General features: G+C 34.1%; 2 protein-coding genes across 7 annotated transcripts; both read right to left on the bottom strand.

Moving 5' to 3' along the window:
* Nucleotides 1-24,336, bottom strand: LOC18605417 (cleavage and polyadenylation specificity factor subunit 1). 6 transcript variants are annotated; one of them, XM_018117375.1, is made up of 26 exons: nucleotides 23,834-24,336; nucleotides 23,133-23,279; nucleotides 22,811-22,964; nucleotides 22,023-22,158; nucleotides 21,448-21,593; nucleotides 20,683-20,778; nucleotides 20,468-20,520; nucleotides 19,285-19,416; nucleotides 18,550-18,601; nucleotides 18,326-18,445; nucleotides 17,883-18,017; nucleotides 17,231-17,359; nucleotides 16,674-16,751; nucleotides 16,329-16,469; nucleotides 15,967-16,061; nucleotides 15,274-15,470; nucleotides 14,318-15,105; nucleotides 13,860-13,940; nucleotides 13,708-13,773; nucleotides 13,534-13,611; nucleotides 12,604-12,834; nucleotides 12,100-12,231; nucleotides 11,809-11,985; nucleotides 11,404-11,589; nucleotides 10,558-10,943; nucleotides 9,243-9,850 (listed from the first exon to the last, which is right to left on the bottom strand). In XM_018117375.1, the coding sequence occupies exons 1-26, from the start codon at nucleotides 24,154-24,156 to the stop codon at nucleotides 9,736-9,738; spliced, it is 4,374 nt and encodes a 1,457-aa protein (XP_017972864.1). In that variant the 5' UTR covers nucleotides 24,157-24,336; the 3' UTR covers nucleotides 9,243-9,735. The 6 variants fall into 6 exon arrangements, with proteins under 6 accessions (XP_017972869.1, XP_017972864.1, XP_017972865.1 ...); XM_018117376.1 differs by having other exon boundaries at nucleotides 17,231-17,356; XM_018117379.1 differs by lacking the exon at nucleotides 9,243-9,850 and adding an exon at nucleotides 11,194-11,247 and having other exon boundaries at nucleotides 10,850-10,943.
* On the bottom strand, nucleotides 5,663-7,055 carry LOC18605418 (glycine--tRNA ligase, chloroplastic/mitochondrial 2). Its single transcript, XM_018117595.1, has 3 exons — nucleotides 6,803-7,055; nucleotides 5,871-5,921; nucleotides 5,663-5,746 (listed from the first exon to the last, which is right to left on the bottom strand). The coding sequence occupies exons 1-3, from the start codon at nucleotides 7,046-7,048 to the stop codon at nucleotides 5,720-5,722; spliced, it is 324 nt and encodes a 107-aa protein (XP_017973084.1). The 5' UTR covers nucleotides 7,049-7,055; the 3' UTR covers nucleotides 5,663-5,719.

Below are 25,081 nucleotides of genomic sequence, written 5' to 3'. Positions count from 1 at the left end.
ACTAAAATCTAGTATCTACAGTAACCTATTCCTTCCAACTAAAAAGTATATGCTCTTGTGAACATCACCAAGAAGGATAAAATTCTTGACCTGCAGTTAGATTTATACGTATTAACTAAAGAATGCAAACAGTTTAAAACTCCATCTATAAAAATTAAAACAATAAAAAAAAGATGGGCACAAATAAAGTCAGATTGGTTTCCAAGCTTTTCACCTAGAGCATGTCATGAAGATACTGAAGTTAAGTAGCACTTACCATATTTAAGCTCACAACATATAATGGTGGAGCATCATAAAATGTAATGCCATTCAGCTCTACCAATCCAATTAGGCATAATTATAGGACCAGAAACTGTCAATAAATGACCTTAAAGGTAGGCTAAAGCAGATATAGCACCTTTTAGTTCCTTTGAATAAACCTCTAACACTTATAGAAGATAAAATTCAATTTATAACTCCAATGAAGATGACAAACTTCACAAAGCAAAATATAGAATATTGACTAGATTTGGAATAAACAAGTTGAGGTATGAGATAATCCAAAGTTACTAAATTCTAAGGATTATTAGTGTTCCTTCCAACTTTAAGACATCTTAGGTGCAAAATAAAAAATCTATGTGGCACACAATAAAATCAAAGTTTTCAACAATGGTAATCATCTAGCAAAATAAAAAGGGAATGAACATATCAATGGTTCAATAAATAGCTCAAACAGTGCAGAACCTAATGAAAAATTATAAGTAAACCTCAGCTAGATGAAGTTAAGACGTTTCAACTAAGGAAATGGGAGTCAACAAGCACAGTGTCTAGAAGATGCCTAAAATTTTAACAGTAAAGTAATTGAATAACAACATATTCTTATGTTGTATCATCCATGATCTCTTTGTAATTCTTTGTACAAGATCGTTAGCTACACCTAAGCCAAATAGCATTAGATAAAGGGGAAGGGAGGCGGAGTTTGAAAAAGGTAAAAAGTCATTATATCAAATATAATTTATCACCAAAAAATAGTTACTACAATATACAAATAAATTTACATCAATAAAATTGCAAAAAAAATGGCTGTACTAACCTGAATATTCTTTTGTTCATCTGAAACCATGAGACTTAATGTACTTCCGTCAATCAAAACATTTGTTGTGAAACAATCAATCGAGCACCACGTTCAAAGACCTGGATAACTCAATGCCTAAAAGCGAACATAATAAGACAAGTACAAGTTAAAAGTAGTGTTTGAAGCATAACATCTAATACTTTACATGGCTAGATGGGAATGGAAAGGGGAAAGACTGGAATGTTCTAGCACAGAGTTCAAACCTATCAAGCAAGAAAACTCCCAAATTCTACTAATGAAAAGTAATATTCAGCAATTAGCCAAATTAGACAACAATGCCAATTCACTTGAAGTTACTAAAAACTCTCAAGACTATACATTTGAACATAAAATTAATTTAGACCATAAAATGTATAGTGGGCATGCAAAATTACTTAATGCGAGGGTGGTATGGAAAGGATTAAAGCAGACAGCATTTACTAGCACCCTTATAAATTATAAATCAAGTAAAAACACAATATCAACCAAAAGAATAAAGTAAATGTATGGCATCATTCATCTAGAAAATTTGACAAAAAACCAAGGCAAATACACTAATTTCTTGTAAATACAGACCATGTAACTGGTCCCACCTTCTAAACAAATTTCCTGGCCGTAGCAATTGTTCTTCCTTGAACATAATAGTCTACACTTTCAGTCACTTCTGTCAAAAGATCAGCTGTTTCAAGCACCTGTTCATCATAGGGAACTGGAAGTGGTTAATCCAGAAAGTCAAATATGTGTTGCTAATTACAAGTCAAGAAGTCAATTTTTTTTTTAATTTGTTAGCAAAATGACAAAGCATTACTTTGAAAACCAGAAAGTCGGATTTCATACTGATAAAGTCTCTTTAAGCTTTTTTAAAAATGTTAAGTGATCAAACAATGGAAAATTAAATTAACTTTGATAAAGAATTAAAGTGAAAAGTCATTTCAAAGGTTAGAAAATGGGACTACCATAGTGCGCGCCTCCAGAGTTATAATCAAATATGCATGATATTCATCATCATCAGTCACTTTAGACAAATCAGCATTGCGACTGCATGTGCTCTTGTGGTAGACAGTCCAAATTCCTACAACCAGTTAGTTCAACCTGCAGATGACAAAAGTGTCCATGTAATGATGCAAGCACAGAGTTGCAAAGATGAGGTTTTCCAACACTAAGATGTGATATGTGCACTACTGAAAATGAATAGTTAGATTAACAATGGCAACTAGAAAAATATTTACATAAATGATACCAACAATTAAAATCTTAATCAGGAAAAATTCAGTCAGAGCTGGAATATGGGTAGAAGTTGGTAATCATTTCTGAACGAATTGACTGTCGTAGAACACAGAGGGCACCATTCTTTCCATGGCCAGAACAGCACACCTGAAAGATTAGCCAAGACTTGACTTCAGGCACAATAAACCCAAAAATCATTTGGGGTAAAAAATTCCAACGAAGAAAAAGAAATAAATGCTATAAAAATGCACAATATACAAATACACAAAACTTGAAGGAAATGTCTAAGCCCAATAGGAGCCACACCTTCAAAAAAAAGGTCCCATGTTCAAATCACCCCCCACCTCCCCTCCCCTCATTCAAACTCCCCTCCCTTCCCCTTACCCTTTACCCTAATCACTAGCTATACGTAAGCTGAATAGCATTAGATAAAGGGGAAGGGAGGCGAAGTTTGAACAAGGTAAAAAAGCTCATTATATCAAAAATAGTTTATCATCAAAAAATAATTACTACAATACATATATAAATTTACAACAATAAATTTGCCAAAAAGATGGCTGTACTAAACCTGAATATTCTTTTGTTTATCTGAAACCATGAGACTTAATGTATTTCTGTCAATCAAAAATTCTGTTGCAAGACAATCAAAGAAGCCTAAATCCTTGGCCAATAAGCTAAGTTGAGCACCCTGTTCCTTCCAACTAAGAAAGCATCTGCTCTTGTGAACATCAGCAAGAAGGATAAAATTCTTGACCTGCAGTTAGATTTATACGTATTAACTAAAGAATGCATTAAAATGAAGCAAAAAAAAGCTAACAGCCGCCAGGAACCATTTTCAATGTGCAAAACAGTTTAAAACTGCATCTATAAGAATTAAAATAAAATAAATAAGATGGACACAAATAAAGTCAGATTGGTATCCAGGCTTTTCACCTAGAGCATGTCATAAAGATACTGAAGTTAAGTAGCACTTGCTATCTTTAAGCTCACAACATATAATGGTGGAGCATCATAAAATGCAATGCCATTAAGCTCACTACCAGTCCAATTATGTAGAATAATTTTACGACCAGAAGCTATCAATAGATGACCTTGAAGGGAGGCTAAAGCAGATATAGCATCTTTTAAACTGCAAAAGGGAAATGAGATATCCCCAGAAAAGACTTGCTAATCACAATTAGGAAGGATCCATTCCAGATTCGTCCAATTTCTTATATTGCCTTTTTAAGCCAATACCTATAAATTTGTCCCGTCTTTTTTAGAATGAAGAATAAATTAAGCTATGAAGTGGTGATGCATTCATTATGGTCTCTTTTAAATGCTAACTTTGATAGAAAAGATGCTTGCTATAAGACTAACATAATATTATGCACTTCATCATTCATCCAAACTCTCCCTCCTTTAGCAGCATGAAGCACATAAAGCCAGGACTGAAACAACCAGAACAATGGAAAGAACCAAACTTACAAACAGAGTGACCACTCTCACAGTTAGAGCATTTTTCAGAACTCTGCATTAGTATAGTTGCCTGTTTCCCAAGGACCACCAGGTTCCAAAATCCGAACCTCGAACTCATCCACTGTATAAGTTTGGTGGAACTCATCAGAACTCAAATTATGATTGTCCATCTGATGGCCGGCTTCTTGATCAACCAATGACGATAGCACTTGATTAACTGGCTAATGAACCTGCAGCTATCAGTGATTGGCATGATACTTCAGGAAACAATGCCTCTCTTCCCCACTTTTTTTTTTTTTTTAAAAAAAGAGGATTAAAGATGAAGAGCTCTCAAAAACCCAAAAAGTAAATAAATAGAGGCACTAGATCTGTCTTTCTTTTATCACTTATGCAAAAGAAGCAACCTGGCATTGAAAGGCATCATAGTTTGATAAAAGAATATAGAGACGACTTCATAATTAAAAATTCATTGAAGTACAGTGCACAAGCTTAGGCAAATTTTTCTCCCTAACTAAAATGCAATTGAAATACATGTATAGCTTCTGATAAAATGCCCAATCACTGACAGCTATAAGTTTAAGAAGAAAATGAGAAACCATGACCTATTCATTCTTTAGTCATGATACCTGCTAAAAAGTTTAATAAATCTGACCAATTCTGAGTATCAATTATGAAATCCACAGCCTGGTGCTAATAGCATGCATGTATGTTTGCAGATTTCCAAAAGCACAGAGTTTGATAGAATGAATAGTTGTCAACAATGGAAGTTCATTTTCAAATCATTGGAGGCCACAAAAGACACAGTCAGCATGCCACTTCTATACATATGTAGGCTATATTAGCTTGTAAAGGTTTAAATAACAAGCACTGTAGATATTAGATATTAGTATCATATCAAAAAGAAATAAAGAAGAGGAAGAGTATATAAGCTTACAGGAACCAAAAGTATAATTGGGATAATATTCCTCTCAGCAAAATAAGTCACTTGATGTGGAGTGCCCCTCAGTGGAATCTAACCAAGAGATAAAGTTTCTAGTAAGTATAATGACAAAAATTATTTATGAGAAAAAGTGAATTTCTTACTCTTGTAAGGTGAGTTAGCGATCACTCTTTGCACTAGCCAATAGTTGTCATAGTTTGATGCAGATTTTGGCAAATCTTTAGAATACCCCAGAAAAATAAAAAATGCAAAAAAGAGTTAGTGCTTTTAGCCAGTATGCAAAAGCCTATTGCTTCAAAATATGAATGTACCTAACCTGCGATGTAACATATATGAACCCATGATTACAGTTGACATTATGAACAACAGTGAAAGCAATGAAAGTCGTACAGCCAGTAAATTAACAACTTGTAATATGTATGCCTATAAGAATCAAGACTAAGCTAGCCACCAGCATGATACATTTAATTTCTGTTCTTATTAAAATTCCCAAAGTTCCATAACTCCAAATTAGGAACTATCAACAATTTTCAAAATGCTCTCTCACACCATGAATGAATTTAACAAAATTCTAATGCAGTATGATAGCATATTAAATAATCTAATCAGAGAAGCTTCTGCGAACTTTGCATTTTCCATCACTAGTAAGCATGAAAAACTCTCATGCCTGATGGTGCAAAAGAAAAAAAAAAGGCACAACAACACAAAAATAAATAACTGAAAGGAAACATAATTGAAAATGGATGAAAGTCTATGCAACACAAGCCAAACAACCAGAAAATGTAAAATCCAATGATGCATTGAACCTCCCCCATTATATTTAAGCTCATACATAATAAATACAAAGAAAAGTGTTCTCAACAAATAATGATCAAAGACAGACTTAGAAACAAAAAGAATTACTAAAATGTATAAGAAATTATTTTAACTTATAGAAACTTGCTTCAATAAGTATAGTTACGCAACATTCCATGGTTCTGGACCAAGAACTTTTAAGTATGTCAATGGATCCATAGTCCCGTTCTAGCCTGTCATTACAAACAAAACCTTAATGAAACAAACTGGAAATTGAAAGAGAATCTAAAAAGCAGCAGCGAAAAAAAATTTGGCCAGAAAGAAAAGCAGAAGAATCCAAATCGTAAAAACAATTACATCCGTGCGGCTGCATTGCATCACTGCACATCCAACCCACGCCCAATATTCCTACAAATTTAGCAACAATTACATTGATTTTCATCACCAAAAAATAATTTAAAACAATAAGGTGTAACAGTTGGATGAATGCTTACAAAAGCTGAACAAGTATTGTGAAACTATAGGTTCAAAGAAGTAGCAACTTAATGAGATGTTAACAAATGACAGATCAGGATCAAATAAATTTTCATAGCTGTTGTTGTAGAGAAAATACTGTTAAATTCACTTATTTTCTTTTGCCTTTCTTTCTTTTTTCTGGAAAAAATTGGATTTCACTTAGACAAAAGAGATTGTATAATCAACCAAAAATACAATAAAAGGAGAACAAGACGACCAAAGATTATTGAGCCAAACTGAGCAAAAATTAATAAATAAATAAAGGATTTCATTTAATTCCTCGTCGTTGGCGTTTGTCGAGGAATTTTGTTGAACTGAGGAACTGAAGAATGCAAAGGCGGTTGTTCGACTGAAGCTGCGGCGGCGGCTCAACGGCGGTGGGATAGCGTTCCGCTTGGCGACGCGCAAGAGAGAGATTGGAAGCGTGGGGCTTGAGAAATGAGATGACTAAGGGGAAGGCCCTGCCTCTGGCTGAAGGAAAATTACATGTGGGGGATGGGTTTTGAAGCTAACGGTCAATTAAAGGTAACGCTAAATATGAGCTGATTTTGAAAATTAAATTTTGAAAAAAAAAAAAGGGGACGCCAAAAAATTAAATTTTGAAAAAAAGAAAAATAAGGGGACGCCGGAAATCAGAGTACCGCAAAGCCGGAAACCAGTGTACGCGCGGAAACCAGAGTACCACAGTTTATTTTATTTTGTAAAAAATTAGTCAAAAAGAAATGGAGGTTTTCTTTTTTAAAAAAAATGTAAGTAGTAGTAGTTCATGGAACCTGGAGCCTTTGAATAGCATGTTGAAATGTTAGAACAGAAACTTTCTGCGGCTCGTCGCTGGCGATTGTCGAGGAATTTTGTTGAACTAAAGAAGTGTTCACCGCAGAGGCGGTTGTTCGACTGAACCTGCGGCGGCGGCTCAACGGCGGTGGAGCGTTGAGAAGGATAGCGTTCGGCTTGGCGACGCGCAAGAGAGAGAGATGGGAAGCGTGGGGCTTGAGAAATGTGATGACTAATATAGGCATGGCTCTGACTGAAGCAAAACTACGTGGGGGATGGGTTTTGAAGCTAACGGTCAATTAAAGGTAACGTTTTGAAAAAGAAAAATATGGGGACGCCAGAAGCCAGAGTACCACAGTTTATTTTATTTATTTTCGGTAACATAAATTGAGAGTGATAAATTTTTCATTAGATTTTTCAACTCAGTTATAATTTGTTTGGCCTTTTATTTATTTCCCGTAAAATAAATTGAGAGTGATAAATTTTTTTTTGAATTTTTCAACTCAAAATTGATTATAACTTGTTCTTTTAAATTTTCTTACAAAAAATTTAATAATATATTTATTAAATAGTAACTTGTTTCACTTTTAATTTTCTTTGAATTTTTATGAATCTTCCTTTTAGATTTTTTTGCAAAAGATTTAGTAGTATATTATTAAATAATAAAAATTGTTAAACAAGGTTCAAATGAAGAGTTACGACCTAAACTTAAAGTTCAATCTCGTACGATCTTAATTTTAAACTCTAAAAATAAAATTTAAATAAACCAATAAATCATAAACTCATATTTTCAATTTAAAATACATATTTGATAAGTGATAAAAAAACTCATATTTATATAGTCAAGACCTATTTCATCTCGTACTTATATGATTAATAGCACGTGAAATTATAATTCTTTTCAATTAACTCATTTTAAATACATGTCAAAAAATAACAACTATTGTTATACCTTTTAGGTGTTAGTGGGCATTCCTACTTACATGTAAAATAACAAAAACATTTAAAAAATGTATCAAAGTCATTAATATTATATTTAGAAATTACTGTTTTTATCTAAATATTTGTTTCTTTTTTATTTTCGTGAAAATTAAAATAATTAATCTTAATATATATTATATAAAATTTAAAATTTTTAATATAAATATTTAATGTTTTTTATATGAAAAGGTAAAAAAATCATAAAAATAATTTCATAATACAGAAAAATGAAAAAAGTATTAAATATCTAAAAAAATATTTCCTATTTGTACATTTCAAAACAAGAAAGATGCATAAAGAAAAAAATAATTTATAGCGTAACATATGAGATCAATTTAAATTGTAATTTTTTTTAATTTTATAAATTGTAATTTATTAAACGATGCTTCTTCAAACATATAGGTGCATAAAAATCTATATTAAATTATCTACTCCATTTTCATTATTTACATAACTATTTTATTTATAGCAATTGGTTAAATGATAATTAATACAAAAGATTGTCCAAGACAATAGAGTTTTACTCTTCATGATTTCAAGTGTAATGGCGTTGTTAGATACTTCTCCATGACCTTCTATCAACGTGGTGAGAAATAATAAAGACCATGTATCATCAATACAAATTAAACCAACAGATCGAGCTTGCCAGTTGAAGCACATTTTGATTTTTACGTGAACAAGGTAAATTTACAGTAAAATCATGATATTTGACCTTAGTGTAAAGTCAAAGAATAATGACCATTTGATTTATAGGATGAAATTGCAACCATAGATGGAAAATTAATAATTATAGCCGGTTAACACATTTAATCGGCTTCTAAGAAAAAAGAAAATTAAAATAACAACTGAAGAAAATGAAATTAATTCATTAATGTATAATTATAAAGATAAAAATAGTTATAATAAAAATAATTTTTTAAAAATCTTGACGTAAATTTATGAAAATAAATATAAAAAATCACAAAGATGAAATAAACATTATTAGAATATTAATGTAAATATTTAAGAGTTACAATAACAAATCACTTTTACAAATTTAATATACTTTTAGTGAAAAATAATTATTTACATTTATTTTCTCACACATAATATTTAATCATGTACAAATGTTAATTTATAAATATATAGTAATAATGACAAAATAGTTATAGTGACAAATAACCCTTTAAAAATCTTGACATAAATTTATAAAAATAAACTAAAAAATCATAATGTTGAAACAAACTTTGTTGACATATTGACATAAATGTGTTAAAACTTACCGTAACAAGTCAATATAGACAAAATAAACATAATTTTTAATAAAAATTAATTATTTACATTTATATTTTCAAACAAATAATATCTAATAGAGTACAAATGTAAATTTATAAATGCATAGTTAAAGATAAAAAAAATTATAATAATAAAAACCTTTATAAAAATTTGATGCAAATTTATAAAGATGAATGTAAAAAATCGTCAAAATAAAATAAGCATTGTTGAAATAATGACATAAAGGTTGAATTTTTATCCTCTGCCCAACGGTTCAGGATTTAGTGCATCTAATTAAAATCTCCATAAAGATTTTAGTCATGGTGCACTTTTCATGAAACATATTTCTGAATGTACGAGTGTATAGCCTAAACAATTTAAACCTTCTAGTTTCTCGGAGGCTGTACAGAATTGGAGACAGTACTCAACTCTTCACAATATCTGTCATCAGTCCTGTTACATTTGAGTGAACTCTAGCTCTAAGATACAAGATTCTAATCCAACAAATTTGATAGGTACAGTGGCTAAACAACATTTTTTCTCTTTCTCAGGATCAAACAAGTCATGTTTCATTAAATAAAGATATCAACCCTGATCTACAGAAGCTTTTGAATGGTGTCATTCTGCAACAGGTATAGCCCATCTGATTTAGGTTCAGTCAATGTTGTTTTAATATTTGCCTTAATATCTGCTGCATTCACAAGAAACTTGTACCCAGAGTAAGATCATTTAAATTAGAGAGAATTTGGGAACGCGTCGTTCCAATCTGGTGAGCAATATCGAGCTGTTCCTCCAATGGAAGCATTTCGTAACTACAAAACAGAAATCACAAAAATTTATTTCAGCACCCATATGATACTCTTGGTGCTAACTTCTATTCACTGGCATCCTTAGCAATGTGAACTATGCAGTTCCCTGTGGGAACCTTGCAATTCCTAGATTCTGTTGCAATTACAGTGTAAGACAGTAGCTCGTATCAAGGCCAGACACTTTACTCTCATAGCAACGCTCAGATCAGAGATGTAGGGAATGAGGTATTTTATACATCTTGTGGAAATTAAGTACTCAAAATGAGCTATTGATGTCAAGAATTTAAGCAAATTGTATTTACAAGGAATTCTCATGCTCAAGATATAGGTTAACAAAATGCAACTGAGACTCTTCCAAAGAACATCTCACGAATTTTGCATGGAAGATTAATTTAAAGAAACAAAGTAAATAATATCTGTTACTAGTTTTCAGAAGGAAAATTTTGTCTTGAGTATTAGTGGAATGATGCATTCTGATACACAGTCAGGCAGACCAACCAAAAACTTGAAAATAAATGCCAAATGTTATGCTTGGGAAAGAAGAAAAATCACAAACCTATTATTCTTCTGTAGCCAGAGACAGAAAACAGCACAAAGGGCAGGGGAAAGAATACAAAAATGCAACAAACTTTTCTCAAACTAGCACTCAATAATTATCAGAAAATGATACTTGCTGTAATATTTTTCAGAAACAAAAAGATGTTACTTACTGGCAAAGCAGCTCACAGTCAACTATGCTGTCAGGACCGGGCCTATGAGCCTTTCCGTTTGAATGGAACTGCCGAAAAGACCTTGGGTTTAAGCCAGCGACATGTGGAACTGCATCAACAAGCTTTTTCTGTAGTGACTGCAATCTACGAAATGTGAGTTCATCCAGAGGAGCTATACAGCCAATGCTGCCATCCAGAGTACCAAATAACAAAGCAAATCGATTGGTTTTATCAGAGCCTGCAGTGGCACTGGTTCGATCAGATGAAGTAGAAAGCATCTGGAGCCGCAAGAACTTAGTAACATGGGCACCAACATGGAATTCAGCCCTTGAAAGAAGCTTCTGTCCCTTCCAACTTTCAGACATCTTCGGTGCATAATAAAATATCTGTGGCACACGGTAAAATCAAAGTTTTCAACAATGATAATCAACTAGCAATATAAAAAAGGAATGAACATATTAATGGTTCAATAAATAGCTCAAACAGTGTGAAGCCTAATGACAAATTATAAAGTAAACCGCAGCTAGATGAAGTTAAGACCTTTCAACTAAAGAAACGGGAGTCAACAAGCACAGTGTCTAGAAGATGCCTAGAATTTTAACAGTAAAGTAATTGAATAACCACATATTCTCTCACGTTGTATCATCCATGATTTCTTTGTAATTCTTTGTACCAGATCAGTAGCTACACCTAAGCCAAATAGCATTAGATAAAGGGGAAGGGAGGGGGAGTTTGAACAAGGTTAAAAGCTCATTATATCAAAAAAATTTTATCACTGAAGAATAATTACTACAACATACACAAATTTACAACAATAAAATTGCAGAAAAAATCGCTGTACTAAACCTGAATATTCTTTTGTTCATCTGAAACCATGAGACTTAATGTACTTCCGTCAATCAAAAATTCTGTTGCAAAACAATCAAGGGAGCCAAAATCCTTGGCCAATAAGCTAAGTTGAGCACCCTGTTCCTTCCAACTGAGAAAGTATATGCTCTTGTGAACGTCACCAAGAAGGATAAAATTCTTGACCTGCGGTTAGATTTATACATATTAACTAAAAAATGCATTAAAATGAAACAAAAAAAGGCAAATGGCCGCCAGGAACCATTTGCAGTGTGCAAACAGTTTAAAACTTCATCTATAAAATTAAAATAAAATAAATAAGATGGACACAACTAAAGTCAGATTGGTGTCCAGGCATTTCACCTAGAGCATGTCATAAAGATACTGAAGTTAAGCAGCACTTACTATATTTAAGCTCACAACATATAATGGTGGAGCATCATAAAATGCAATGCCATTCAGCTCACTACCAGTCCAATTATGTAGAATAATTTTCGGACCAGAAGCTATCAATAGATGACCTTGAAGGGAGGCTAAAGCAGATATAGCACCTTTTAGTTCCTTTGAATAAACCTCTGACACCTATAGAGGATAAAATTCAATTTATAACTTCAATGGAGATGACAGACTTCACAAAGCAAAACATAGAATAGATTTGAATTAAACAAGTTGAAGTATCAGATAAACAAAAAGTACCAAATTCTGAGGATTATCAGTGTTCCTTCCAATTGAACACAAAATCACACGTCCTCTAGCAGCAACATCCTCTCCTTGAATGTAAGCTGTCCCAATAGCCAAAAGGGATTCATTCTCTTTTGTGGTGGTATTCTGCAATAAAGCACTGCATAAATAGAGACTCTTTTAAACCGTAAAAGGGAAATGAGATATCCCCAGAAAAGACTTGCTAATTACAATGAGGAAATGCCCATGCCAGATTTGTCCGATTTCTTATATTTCCCTTTAAGCCAATACTTATAAAATTTGTCCCGTCTTTTTTAGAATGAAGAATAAATTAAGCCAATACTTATAAATTCATTATGGTCTCTTTTAAATGCTAACTTTGATAGAAAAGATGCTTGCTATAAGACTAACACAATATTATGCATTTCATCATTCATCCAAACTCTCCCTCCTCCAGCTGCATGAAGCACATAAAGCCAAGACTAAAACAACCAGAACAATGGAAAGAACCAAACTTACAAACAGAGTGACCACTCTCACAGTTAGAGCATTTTCAGAACTCTGCATTGGTATAGTTGCCTTAGTTTCCCAAGGACCACCAGATTTTTCAGGTTCCAAAATCCGAACCTCGAACTCATCCACTGTATAAGTTCGTTGCAACTCATCAGAACTCAAATTATGATTGTCCATCTGATGGCCAACTTCTTGATCAACCAATGAAGATAGCACTTGATTAACTGGCTTATGAACCTGCAATTATCAATGATTAGCATGATACTTCAGGAAACAATGCCACTCTCCCCAGTTTTTTTTTTTTTTTTAAAAAAAGGATTAAAGATGAAGAGCTCTTGAAAACCCAAAATGTAAATAAATAGAGGCACTAGATCTGTCCTACTTTTATCACTTATGCTAAAGGAAGCAACCTGGCATTGAAAGGCATCACAGTTTGATAAAAGAATATAGAGACAACTTCATAATTAAAAGTTCATTGAAGTACAGTGCACAAGCTTAGGCAAATTTTACTCCCTAACTAAAATTCAATGGAAATACATGTATAGCCTCTGATAAAATGCCCAATCACTGGCTTCTATAACTTTAAGAAGAAAATGAGAAAACATGACCTATTCATTCTTTAGTCATGATAATTGCCAAAAAGTTTAATAAATCTAACCAATTATTGTGAGTATGAATTATGAAATTAACAACCTGGTGCAAATAGCATGCATGCAGGTTTGCAGAATTCCAAAAGCACAGAGTTCAATAGAATGAATAGTTGTCAACAATGTAAGTTCATTTTCAAATCAGTGGTGGCCAGAAAAGATGCAGTCAGCATGCCAGTTCTATCCATATGTAGGCTATATTAGCTTCTAAAGGTTTCAATAACAAGCACTTTAGATATTGGCATCATACTAAAAAGAAATAAAGAAGAGGAAGAGAGTATATGCTTACAGGAACTGAAACTATAATTGGGTAAAGATTCCTCTCAGCAAAGTAAGTCACTTGATGTGGAGTGCCCCTTAGTGGAATCTAAACAAGAGATAAAGTTTCTAGTAAGTACAATGACAGAAATAATTTAAGAAAAAAAGTAAATTTCTGATTGTTGTAAGGTGGGCTAGGGATCACTTTTTGCACTGGCCAATAGTTGTCATAGTTTGATGCAGATGGGATTTGGCAAATCTTTAGAATACCCTAGAAAAATTAAAAATGCAAAAAAGAGTTAGCGCTTTTAGCCAGTATGCAAAAGCCTATTGCTTCAAAATATGAAAGTACCTAACCTGCGATGTAACATATATGAACCCATGATTACAGTTGACATTATGAAGAACAGTGAAAGCAACAATAGATCCATCACATAGCTGCAAGAAAAGAAAACAAAGTAAATGAGAGAAGCACACTTGCTCACATAACATTAAGCAACAATTAAGGATGTGACTTTGTCACCAAGTTGGCAGTTTTTTTATATTGATTTCATTCATAGAGTCCTAGATAAAAAATCAAGCAGACATCTTCATGACCTAGGCAAAATATTAAATGGCATTTAAATTATTATTTATTAATGAAAAAATGAATTTGGGAAAGAAGATTAAGACAAGATAGCAAAAAAAAAAATCATCAATTCTCAAACAGGCCAAAAGTCACTCGGTCTAATTTTACCAAGTATTTAATCCAAAGCCAATTTGAGTAAACCATTAAATTATTTAAATCTCACTGAATAACAAACTACATTTCTGACCTGTGGATGAACTCGAAGCCGTTCTCTGAATACCATAAACCAAGCTGGTCTTGAACCAGAGAGGAAGAACCCTTGATAACCACTAATATTCTTAAAAATTGTAATCCTTTGGGATAAGGTTCCATTTGACATCTCCTCCCTCGTGTAAGCATCCAACGGGATGCGAATAAATCTCAAATTCCTAAGCCTAGAAGCATTAATATTGCTTAAGCCAACAGAATTTTGTGCAACAACTGAATCCTCAACTTTAGAAGCATTTTCTGAACCTTCAAATAGGTAAGCATGATAACAAAGAATTGTTCCATCCGTTAATATTCCAAAAAGAAATGGACGACTGTGATTTGCAGACCATCTCTGCATGGCCAACTCAACAACCTTCAGGTTTTGAACATTTTCTTTCCTGCCTTGGCCAGTCAATTCTTCAGAACTTTTATTAATCACTTTCTCAGAATCCTTAGAAGATTCCAGTGTATAGGCATCAACAAGGCGGGTTCTTCCAGATGAAAAATTTTCCATAGAGAAAACACAATTGAAATTTGGCACATCAAATATTTCAAGAGCACCACTCTCATAACAAACGACACAATATATATCCCCTTGATCATGTGGCCCACCATCAGCACCGTCAATGGACTCCCCGACGCCAGTGGAAAGCCACGCATCAGTACTTGCTTTGCGGAGCCATGGCTCTGGACCTTTATCATGATACAATGTACAGGCAGATACCATTTTCTTTGAGCCTTCAAATGCAGTTGGAGTGTTTATAGAAACAGTGCAAGTAGCAGGATCTGAAATTCAAGGTTAAGCATAAAATCAGCAAGAAATCCAAGAATGGAAGCAACAGGATGTACAGTTTTGTAACACAGTAAAGACAAGTTATGAAGGGTATAAACCATGGCAAGTAAACAGATTTACAAGTTAAGCCCACATGCAAAATCATCTATGGCGAAACATACCTCCAACAAGGAGAAGAATGCTTCCATCAGTCATTCTTAGCAACACATAAGGATCAGCAATAGAAACAGATATTACTGTAGAATTCTCAGAACCAGGGCTAGATTCAGAGTTTGGTGATGGAATACTCAGTTCTTGAGTCATAAAAGAACCATCCAGAATTCGAGCACCACGTTCATAGACCTGGACAACTCGACGCCTATAAGCGAACATAATGAGACAAGTACAAGTTAAAAGTAGTGTTTGAAGCACAACATCTAATATATTACATGGGTAAATGGAAATAGAAAGGGGAAAGACTGCAATGTTCCAGCACAGAGTTCAAACCTATCAAGCAAGAAAACTCTCAAATTCTACTAATGAAAAGTAATACAGTAATTAGCCAAATTAGACAACAATGCCAATTCACTTTGAGTTACTAAAAACTCTCAAGACTATACGTTTGAACATAAAATTAATTTAGACCATAAAATGTATAGTGGGCATGCAAAATTACTTAATGCGAGAGTGGTATGGAACGAATTAAAGCAGACAGCATTTACTAGCACCCCTTATAAACTATAAATCAAGTAAAAACACAATATCAACCAAAAGAAAAAACTAAATGTACAGCATCATTCATCTAGAAAATTTGACAACAAACCAAGGCAAATACACTAATTTCATGTAAATACAGGCCATGTAACTGGTCCCACCTTCCAAACAAATTTCCTGCAGCAATTGTTCTTCCTTGAACATAATAGTCTACACTTTCAGTCACTTCTGTCAAAAGATCAGCTGTTTCAAGCACCTGTTGATCATAGGGAACTAGAAGTGGTTAATCCAGAAAGTCAAATATGTGACGCCGATTGCAAGTTAAGAAGTCAATTTTTTTTTTTTAATTTGTTAGCAATATGACAAAGCATTAATTTGAAGTCTAGAAAGTCGGATTTCATACTGATAAAATCTCTTTGAGCTTTTTTAAAAAATGTTAATTGATCAAACAATGGAAAATTAAATTGACTTTGATAAAGAATTAAAGTGAAAAGTCATATCAAAGGTTAGAAAATGGGACTACCATGGTGCGCGCCTCCAGACTTATAATCAAATATGCATGATATTCATCATCATCATCAGTCACTTTAGACAAATCAGCACTGTGACTGCGTGTGCTCTTGTGGTAGACAGTCCAAATTCCTTTACAACCAGTTAGTTCAACCTGCAGGGGACAAAATTGTGCATGTAAGGATGCAAGCACAGAGTTGCACAGATGAGGTTTTCCAGCACTAAGATGTGATATATGTACTACTGAAAATGATTAGTTAGATTAACAATGGCAACTAGAAAAATATTTACATAAATGATATCAATAATTAAAATCTTAATCAGGAAAAATTCAGTCAGAGCTAGAGCATGGATAGACCTCGGTAATCATTTCAGGACGAATTGACTGTCGTAGAACACAGAGGGCACCATTCTTTCCATGGCCAGAACAGCACACCTGAAAGATTAGCCAAGACTTGACTTCATGCACAATTAATTAATTCCAAAGAAGAAAAAGAAATAAATGCTATAAAAATGCACAATATACAAATACACAGAAAAAGGCAATGTCTAAGCTCGATAGTAGCTGCACCTTCAAAAAAAAGTCCCAAGTTCAAATCAAGCCCCCCCCTCCCCCTCCCCACCCAAACCAAAAATAAAATATTTTTAAAAAATCCAAACCACAAAACAAGAAGAGGAAATTAAATGCTTTACGACCACTAGATACAGAATACAAAGAAAAAAAAACAACAAACAAAAATAAGAAGGTTCAGAGAACATGCTCCAGTTGACTTTTTCGGGGGAGTTGGGGAGGATGGGGTGTTTACATCTAGTCAATTGCAATAACACCAATTTTTTTTTCATTTTCCATGAACCACTTCCATATCCATTAATCAAAGACGACAGAAGAAAAAGCATCCTAACTCACAAACTAACCAGCTCATAATTACTTTGTTTGGCAATTCCAGTTGCATTCACATCAGCATTAATCCTCAAGCCATATGAGAAGTCCTTCAAAGGGCCAACATTAGTTAATGAGTCTCTCACTGCAAACAAGAAAGTCTTCTGCACACATGGAGGGAGGGAAACATTAGTAGGGTGAAAGAATAAAAGTAATAACCATAATTACAATGAACCCTGCAGCATATGATACGTTGAACAAGTGTAATAAATAACAAAAATAGCATTCATCTCATGCTGGTAACTGCAGTCTAAATTATAATAAGTGAAACATCCTAAACCCAATAACTAATTTGTTGAACCTATTACACAAATAAACTTCAGAACAACTACAATTTTAACAGATGAACTGTTAAAATGAGAAATCATGAGAACAGCAGCTGATACCACAGGAATGAAACAATTGTCCAGTTTTTTACTTTGACTGCAAAGATGTCTCTAAGTCTCTAGCCTAAGCTCTTTATTACTAATTTAGATACTCAATTGTTAGATAGATTTAGTTATTTGATTGTTCTAATGCCCGGGAGAGTTTGATTTCCCTCCCCGTTATTTTAAAAAAAATTTCTATAAGATAAAGCTTAAAGCAATCAGCAAAAGGCCCTTCATTAATTACAGAATGGTACACCACCTGTGCTGACTCAGTGTTATTTGGGGCCGAACCATACAAAGAAAGCTCTTCACCGCCAACCATATCTTGCAAAGCATCAGAAGATGACCTTCGCAATCGCTTTGCCAGAGGGACATCACCTTCAATATCTCCAACCTAGAAGAATGAAAAACCAGAATAAAAATCTTTATAGTATTCTCAAGAGTACAAAGATTTAGTGAAGAACAAAGTTTAAATGTATAGTGAAATTTGTTGAAAGAATGCCATGATTTTCTTGGGATGTGAGATAACAGGACTTCACTGTGAGATTATCAATCAACTTAAAGTGCCTAAAAAGTCAAATGTAAAAGAGCAGATACTGATGCTAGCATTGGAATGCCACACAGTCCAACAACCAACAATATGTTAAAATAATTAAATCGTAGCATACAAAGTACTGAATAGAAGTTGATGGTAATATACACCTCTTCCTTCAAACCAGATGGCAAGGCTGACGCTCCTGATCCACCACTGAATTGCACAAGCAAACTATCTCCCAATCGACTACCCAAAAAGAACAATGAATTTCCAATAGTTGTAATGTCCTAAATGAATTTCAGCAAAATTCCCAAAATAACTAGTCAATGGCTGGAAAATACAGAAAAAAAGGCACCTGCATTAGCATGAAAAATCTAACAGTTTAACTAACCGAAGTAAGTACTGAAGCCTTGGACTTGGAAAGATCAAGTCTCTGCACAACCCTTCAAAGGAGAAAAGAATGAATTAACAAACAAGCAGAATAAAAAAACTTCCCCAATTGCATGACTACAGAGAAAAAAAATGCACTATAACATAACAAGAAGTCATATTTTCCTCTGTACTCCGTCAATAAATTACCAGTGGAAATACTTATTAACCGAAACTAGTTTTCGTTTTTTCAAGTTTATTTATAAACTGCTGAAATGAATAACCAAAGAAATTTGAGTTAAGATTAAAGGAGTTCAGAGGAGGAAAAACCAAGTTTCAGAACAACATGGTAACAAATCAATAAAACTTAAGAAAGTAATGCTATCAAATATCTGATATCAACATGGACATATGCCTGCAACAGAATTCCTATTTAAATCTAACTGTTCTCAATGGTAGGCCCTCAACACTGCCTCTTTTTTGGATGTTTAATGTTCATATCCCTATTTTTTATCAAAAAGACAACAGCATTTTGACAATCAGCCAACACAAAAACCTATAAACCTTGTTAATTTGTGTTTTCCTTACAAAGCACCATGACCAACTTTGCCATGTAAAACAACCATTGTCTACCAATTCAATTAATTGTGACATCAAACCCAAAAAAGACCGAGTTCTTATTCTTCAGCTTAAAGGAAACTAAAATAAAACAAAGTACAAGTGAAAATCCAAATGACAACCAAATGAAAACACTTACCGCCCATCATAAATAAGGGTCAGCAATAACAGTTCTCCAGTCTTTGTTGATAGCAAGGCTACATCATTTAGTAACCAAGTTGCATTAGCAGCATCAAGTTCTACACTGAAATTTGATCTTGGAAGGTCTTGACTAAAATGAAAAAAACAAACTACAATCAGCATGAGGTCAAACGGGGGTCTTCAAAAGAAGCTGAAGCAAATAAAAAAACAAAATTTTAGAATCTGATTCATCAACATATAGACATATTACAACCACAACTAAGTCCTCTAGATTAAATTGCAACGAGGAAAGATAATTACTTTATATAACAGTTACAACAACAAGACAGAAATATTTCCATCTCTCCAAGGCATCGAACATCAAGAATATTAGATGCTAACACGTTTAACCATTGTCTCAATAAATTCTTTAAGAAAATAGACCACCATGATAAAGAAACTGCAAGGTGATTATTCAATCAATGCAGTGATCAGTCATTGTTGTCAACACTACAAGCAACTGTTGAAGCATACAAAAGAGTCAAACAGCTCTTTCCTAAAATTGATCAGATAAGCATACATGATCCAGTGACAAACATGCTCACACAAGAATGAGTGAAGCCTAAGGCACTAATCTGACACACCAGAATACACAATCCTCCACCTTTCTCACAGGAATCAAGTAATGCTGACAAGACACCTAGGACATGCTCTACCATCCTATGACATCCATGCATAACCATGACTTATCACACCCTACCATATTCACCATTATTGTAAAGTGCATTGAATGGCCGCAACCTTGAGGTGACATGAACAACAAAAATGTCAAGAGAAGTCAAGATTAAATTCCAAGAATATGTTGGATTAAGATCTTTATTTGATGTCCGACCAATTAGGACCTCATTTAAGCTATAATAAACATTATTAAGCCCGTAATTAAGAGAGAACATTTTTGGGATCATATAATGGGGCCAAAATTAGAAGGGAGATCCCAATTTTCTGAGATTTTTAATTGCAAACACTACTACAAGTTGCATAAACCAATTACATAGAAAGCCTAATCACAAATACAGAGTGTGTGGCCGCAGTTGCAGGTACATGTACATGGGTATAAGTCGGTAAGTACCATGTGAGCAAGCACTTGTGTGTGTGTGTGAGAGAGAGAAAGAGAGAGAGAGAGAGAGAGGAGAATCATGAACCTGTTATCAACAGAAATAGCATAATTGTTCAAAGCAAGTGCGCATGAAGCCGACTGCACATATAGGATACTTGCAAGTTATAACATTATTAAGGACAAACTTGAAACCCAGATAACAAGCATCACTAAATTAAATAAAAGAAGGACTGAAGAAAAATAAGCCCATAATAAGATGCTAGACCAACTCAAGTGCCTACACAATAAAGAAAAGTATACCTGACTATGATAATGAATAGTATTTGCACTAATCACAAGAACACCTCCAATTGGCGACGGAACTGCAAGCAGCTTGTAAGCATCATGAGGAAGATTCTGAAAAGAAAAAGGATATCAACAATCAAACAAATGGCTTTTGGAAGGACTATGTACAAATCTCAAGCACAACAAAATGCAAAATTTCCGTATTTCAGAATTTTATACTTAGGATAAATCTCATAATTGTGTTAATACAGATTAGCACAGAGAAGTTCACCTCACACTTTTAATAGTATCCACTGGCAATAATTGCAGTAATAAAAGTTTTTTCAGCTGATCTGGAAGTTTTCACGTTTTAAGGAAGTTTGCATCAACCTCAACTGTTTTGAAATGAAAAGCCACAGAAAAGATAGCCAATCAGAGCATCCACTTCTACCTAGGGAACATATCCAGTGGCCACGAGTTTTTTTTTTTTTACTTTTATCAGAAGGGGAGGAAAAAGGAAATTGATTTATATAAACTTCATATAAATTTGTTATCAAGAATCAATAGCAAAATCTAAACTCCATGGTAAATACAGATACATGAACTTACTATTAACAGCTCTTAGCTCAATTAAGATAGCAAGGATTCACAACAGCAGAGGCCTTTGCAAAAGACTATTCGATAGAAAACTATCTTAGTCAAATTTGACTTTGTAGCTTAGGGTCCACAAAATATATCAAGGTATTTCTGTTAATAGTTATAAAATATTTACAGATGGACCTAATCATGTTGAGAACATACAACTGCTGACCATATGAGAGGATGCTGCTTCAAGGTTGTGCTAATACTAAGTGCAGAAATCATGCAAGTATGGTGCTTCCAAGAGACTCGCCCAGCCCAAGTAAGCTCCCGCTCATGAAGGATAACCATCACCGGCTCAATATACCCTAGATGATACATAATTAAATGTAAGAAAAGATCAAGGAAACAAAAAGGAGCTCAAATAAAAATAAAAAACAAAACCAAACAAAAATATAAGAAGCAATTAGTCAAAGCCACATCAGTTGTATCAAAAATGACCAAAAGCCTTTCAACTATGACATTATGAAAAATAAAATGAATTCTAGCAAGTCTTCTGAGCAACAGAATTTCAATAGCCAATATAAGAAAGCGACAGTCTAACAAAGACTGCAAAATAATTCAATTTAACTACAATCCAACAGGGACAACATGGTCCACATGCAGAGTTCCCAAATTCCAAACTACTAACTGATTTTTTGCAAATTTAAACCAACAATAGGAACACTAACTTGTTACAGTTCAAGTACTTCCAATACAAATCATAAAACCAATAAGACATAGTCGGTCAAACTTACCATGCACAAATATAAAATCTTTAATGTGCTTCACGTCCAAATCTCGTAAATTGATAATGTAAGATGACTCAACACGAGCAGAAACTGCACCTCCAGATCCAAAAGCATCATCCTCTCCCACAAATCCAGAACCAGCCTGACAAATAAAGATCCAATATAAAAGATTTAAAAAAAAAACAAAGGGCTTCTTAAGAATGCTTAATACCTTTTAACATCAGCAACCACAAAAGCCATCCCATTTCATGAGAATTTGAATTTTAAAATATTGTTTCTTGTGATTATAGATGTATAACTGTAAGATTTTCCAACAATTTAAATAAATTTTTTCAGAATTTAATTAGAATTCATATTTTTTACCAAAAATTTTTTTTGAAAAAAATGATACTAGCTTTTTTTTTTGTCCAGGCTAGCCAACAATTCAAATGTTATTATATTTTGCATTATGGGAGTGAATTCTTGTTAAAGCATGATGATAGGAACCAGTACTCCTCATCCACAGAAGTAGGAATCTGTAAATGCATGACTTCTCAGAATATAGCATCTGTGAAATTATTATTCTCAAGATGCTATCAAACAAACAGCAAAACTTTTGCTATCCTTTAGAAATCAACAATTGACATTGTAAAAACTCACACAAATAAATGCACAAACTGGAAAAATGGAAATTTGAGAGAGATACTCATTGTTCTAGCATTTTCTCCCTTCACATGAAAAGTCTGTTCTTAGCGTTATTAGACATAGAAAAAGTGAACTATGATAAATTCAAAAGGACAGGAAGCAACAGAGACCTGAGAAGCTTTAAGTATTATCATTTGCAAATCATAAACAAGAACGCCGCCACACCTGCCTTGAGGATCAACCTTTACCAGTGGCCCTCTAGCAAATGATTCTCTTCCTCTTTTCAAATGAAGCCACTCCGGGCCCTCAAAGCAATGCATTGAGCTGGAAAAGGAATCACCATCAATGGGCAAATATCAGCTTCCAAATATAGGAAACAGACCATCAAACAAAAAAGTAGCTCTGAGATAAGAATTTTAAAAACGGGGAGCATGACAAAGCTTCCACAAATCAGAATGGGTAAGAATAGCACTTTTCAATATATATCCTTACGTTGTTCGAAGACCATGGATGGAATCATCAAACTCCAGGACCGAAATTTTGGCATCTTGAAAGGCTAAGATAATTGAATCTCTCCTCCTAGAGCCATCACCACCTCCTATAGATAGTACCGCCATAGATTCAACATTACCATGTAACCTGCAACAGAATTTAAAACAAAAAATACCAAAGAGAAGCACAGCAGGTCAGAAACCAAGCAAGAACATTCTAAAACAACATGGAAAGAGAAGGAAGGGAAAATTTTAAAGCTCCAGTTGGTTGGTACTTTCATCACTTACTTTTTGCGGTAAGGTAAAAGCAAAACCATGTTGATCAAAAATGAAGAGTATATGGCTAACCAATGACGCTGATTCAAACATAACGGTTCTATGTAGAAGTAAAATTATATGCTTTTTCAACAATCCATGAAATTCAAATTTTTAAATTTTTTTTATTCTTAAAAAATTGCTGTTAGCTTCTGAAACCAAAAGACAAAGTAGCAAAAATAATAACCAAACGGCACACAATATATGGAATCCGCCACTTATCCAAATCATTTTCACTAAGCAAACTAACACCTACGCTCGAAAAAACAAGGACAAGAGAGAGGGGAAAAATTAGTACTACTAAGAAAAAGAAAAGGTTGATCCTATAGATATAGGCATATAGAATTTGCATATATTTTTAAAGGTTTTATGGATTTGGAGCCAAACCTATAATTGCAAACGAGCTCGAGAGAAACCCTGGATACCCCATCCAAAACCCCGCCGCGCTTGACTTCAGTGGAGTTTCTGGCTTCCCTTCTGCCCTCTTCTTGAACCCTGACCACATAGATTTCGAGAAGGTTAGCAGCGGTGACGATGAGGTTCGGAACGGGACCAATGCCGCGCCTTGCGGGCCATTCAGATTCAAGATCTTCAGTCTGGTTGAGCGGAATTTGAGGCGTGAAATCCGCACGGCAGTGGGTGACGAAGCCGGAGGCGCAGTTATCGATTCCGGTGGGCCAGTGCATCATCTTGTAGGCCGCGTAGCTCATTCTCAGTGTCGAAGGGTCTAGGGTTTTGGGATTGGAGAAAAAGAAGAGAAATGGAGATTGGAAAATAGATAAGGGAGAAGGGGTTAGGGTTTTGGGAGTGAGAAGGGAAGAGAAGAGTGAACTTAAACCCTTTCGTTGGTTCGGGTTTGGCGGGAGGTACCACTCTGCTCAGTTCACGGAATATTTATTTTACTAGCTGTTATTTATTGAGAGGCGGGGAAAATACATCAAGGAAAAGAAAATGGGAATTTTTTTTTTAATTTTTATAAATAACGTGTTTTTGTAAATAATCGACAGTATAGTTTTAGTTATTTTTAACCATCAAAAAAGATTTTGAGATAAAAATATCTTTAATGAGCCGTTTTTATTAGCGTACACTCTCAAACAGGTGAAAAATAGAAGAAAAAAATAAATATGTAAAGATTGATTATACAAAATACCCAAATTTTTTTCTCGAAGATTGTGCAAAATAAAATAATGTTGCATGAGATGAGTTTTCAGAGATTTGAGACATGACATTCAGATAATAGGAGAATAGAGATATTAAATCGAACGAGGAACAGGTTGTCATGAATGGAAAGCTTGACTAATGATGTGAAATCAGAAATCCTTGATACGATGGTGAATTGAAAGGAGAAATATGTGAATCCAAAGCAGGAAATGGTCCTGCTATAGCAGGCCATATGTTAGATGGCTGTCGCAGGGTAGGGTTTAGAGTTTGTGAAACGTCGTGTTGGGAATGTGTGACACGGCACTGCTCAGAGTTGGTGAGACGCCATGGAGGAAATCTGTGACACGCCAGAGTTAAGAGTTAGTGACACGCCATGGTGAGAATCTGTGACACGACAGCTTTCAAAGTTGGTGAGACGCCATGAAGGGAATCTGTGACACGCTAGATTAAGAGTTGGTGACACGACGTGGAGGG

Source organism: Theobroma cacao, chromosome 3, assembly GCF_000208745.1.
Source record: "Theobroma cacao cultivar B97-61/B2 chromosome 3, Criollo_cocoa_genome_V2, whole genome shotgun sequence".
NCBI classification, from domain to species: Eukaryota; Viridiplantae; Streptophyta; class Magnoliopsida; order Malvales; family Malvaceae; genus Theobroma; species Theobroma cacao.
Note: the sequence above shows the minus strand (reverse complement) of the source record. Positions and strands in the feature narration are given on the sequence as shown.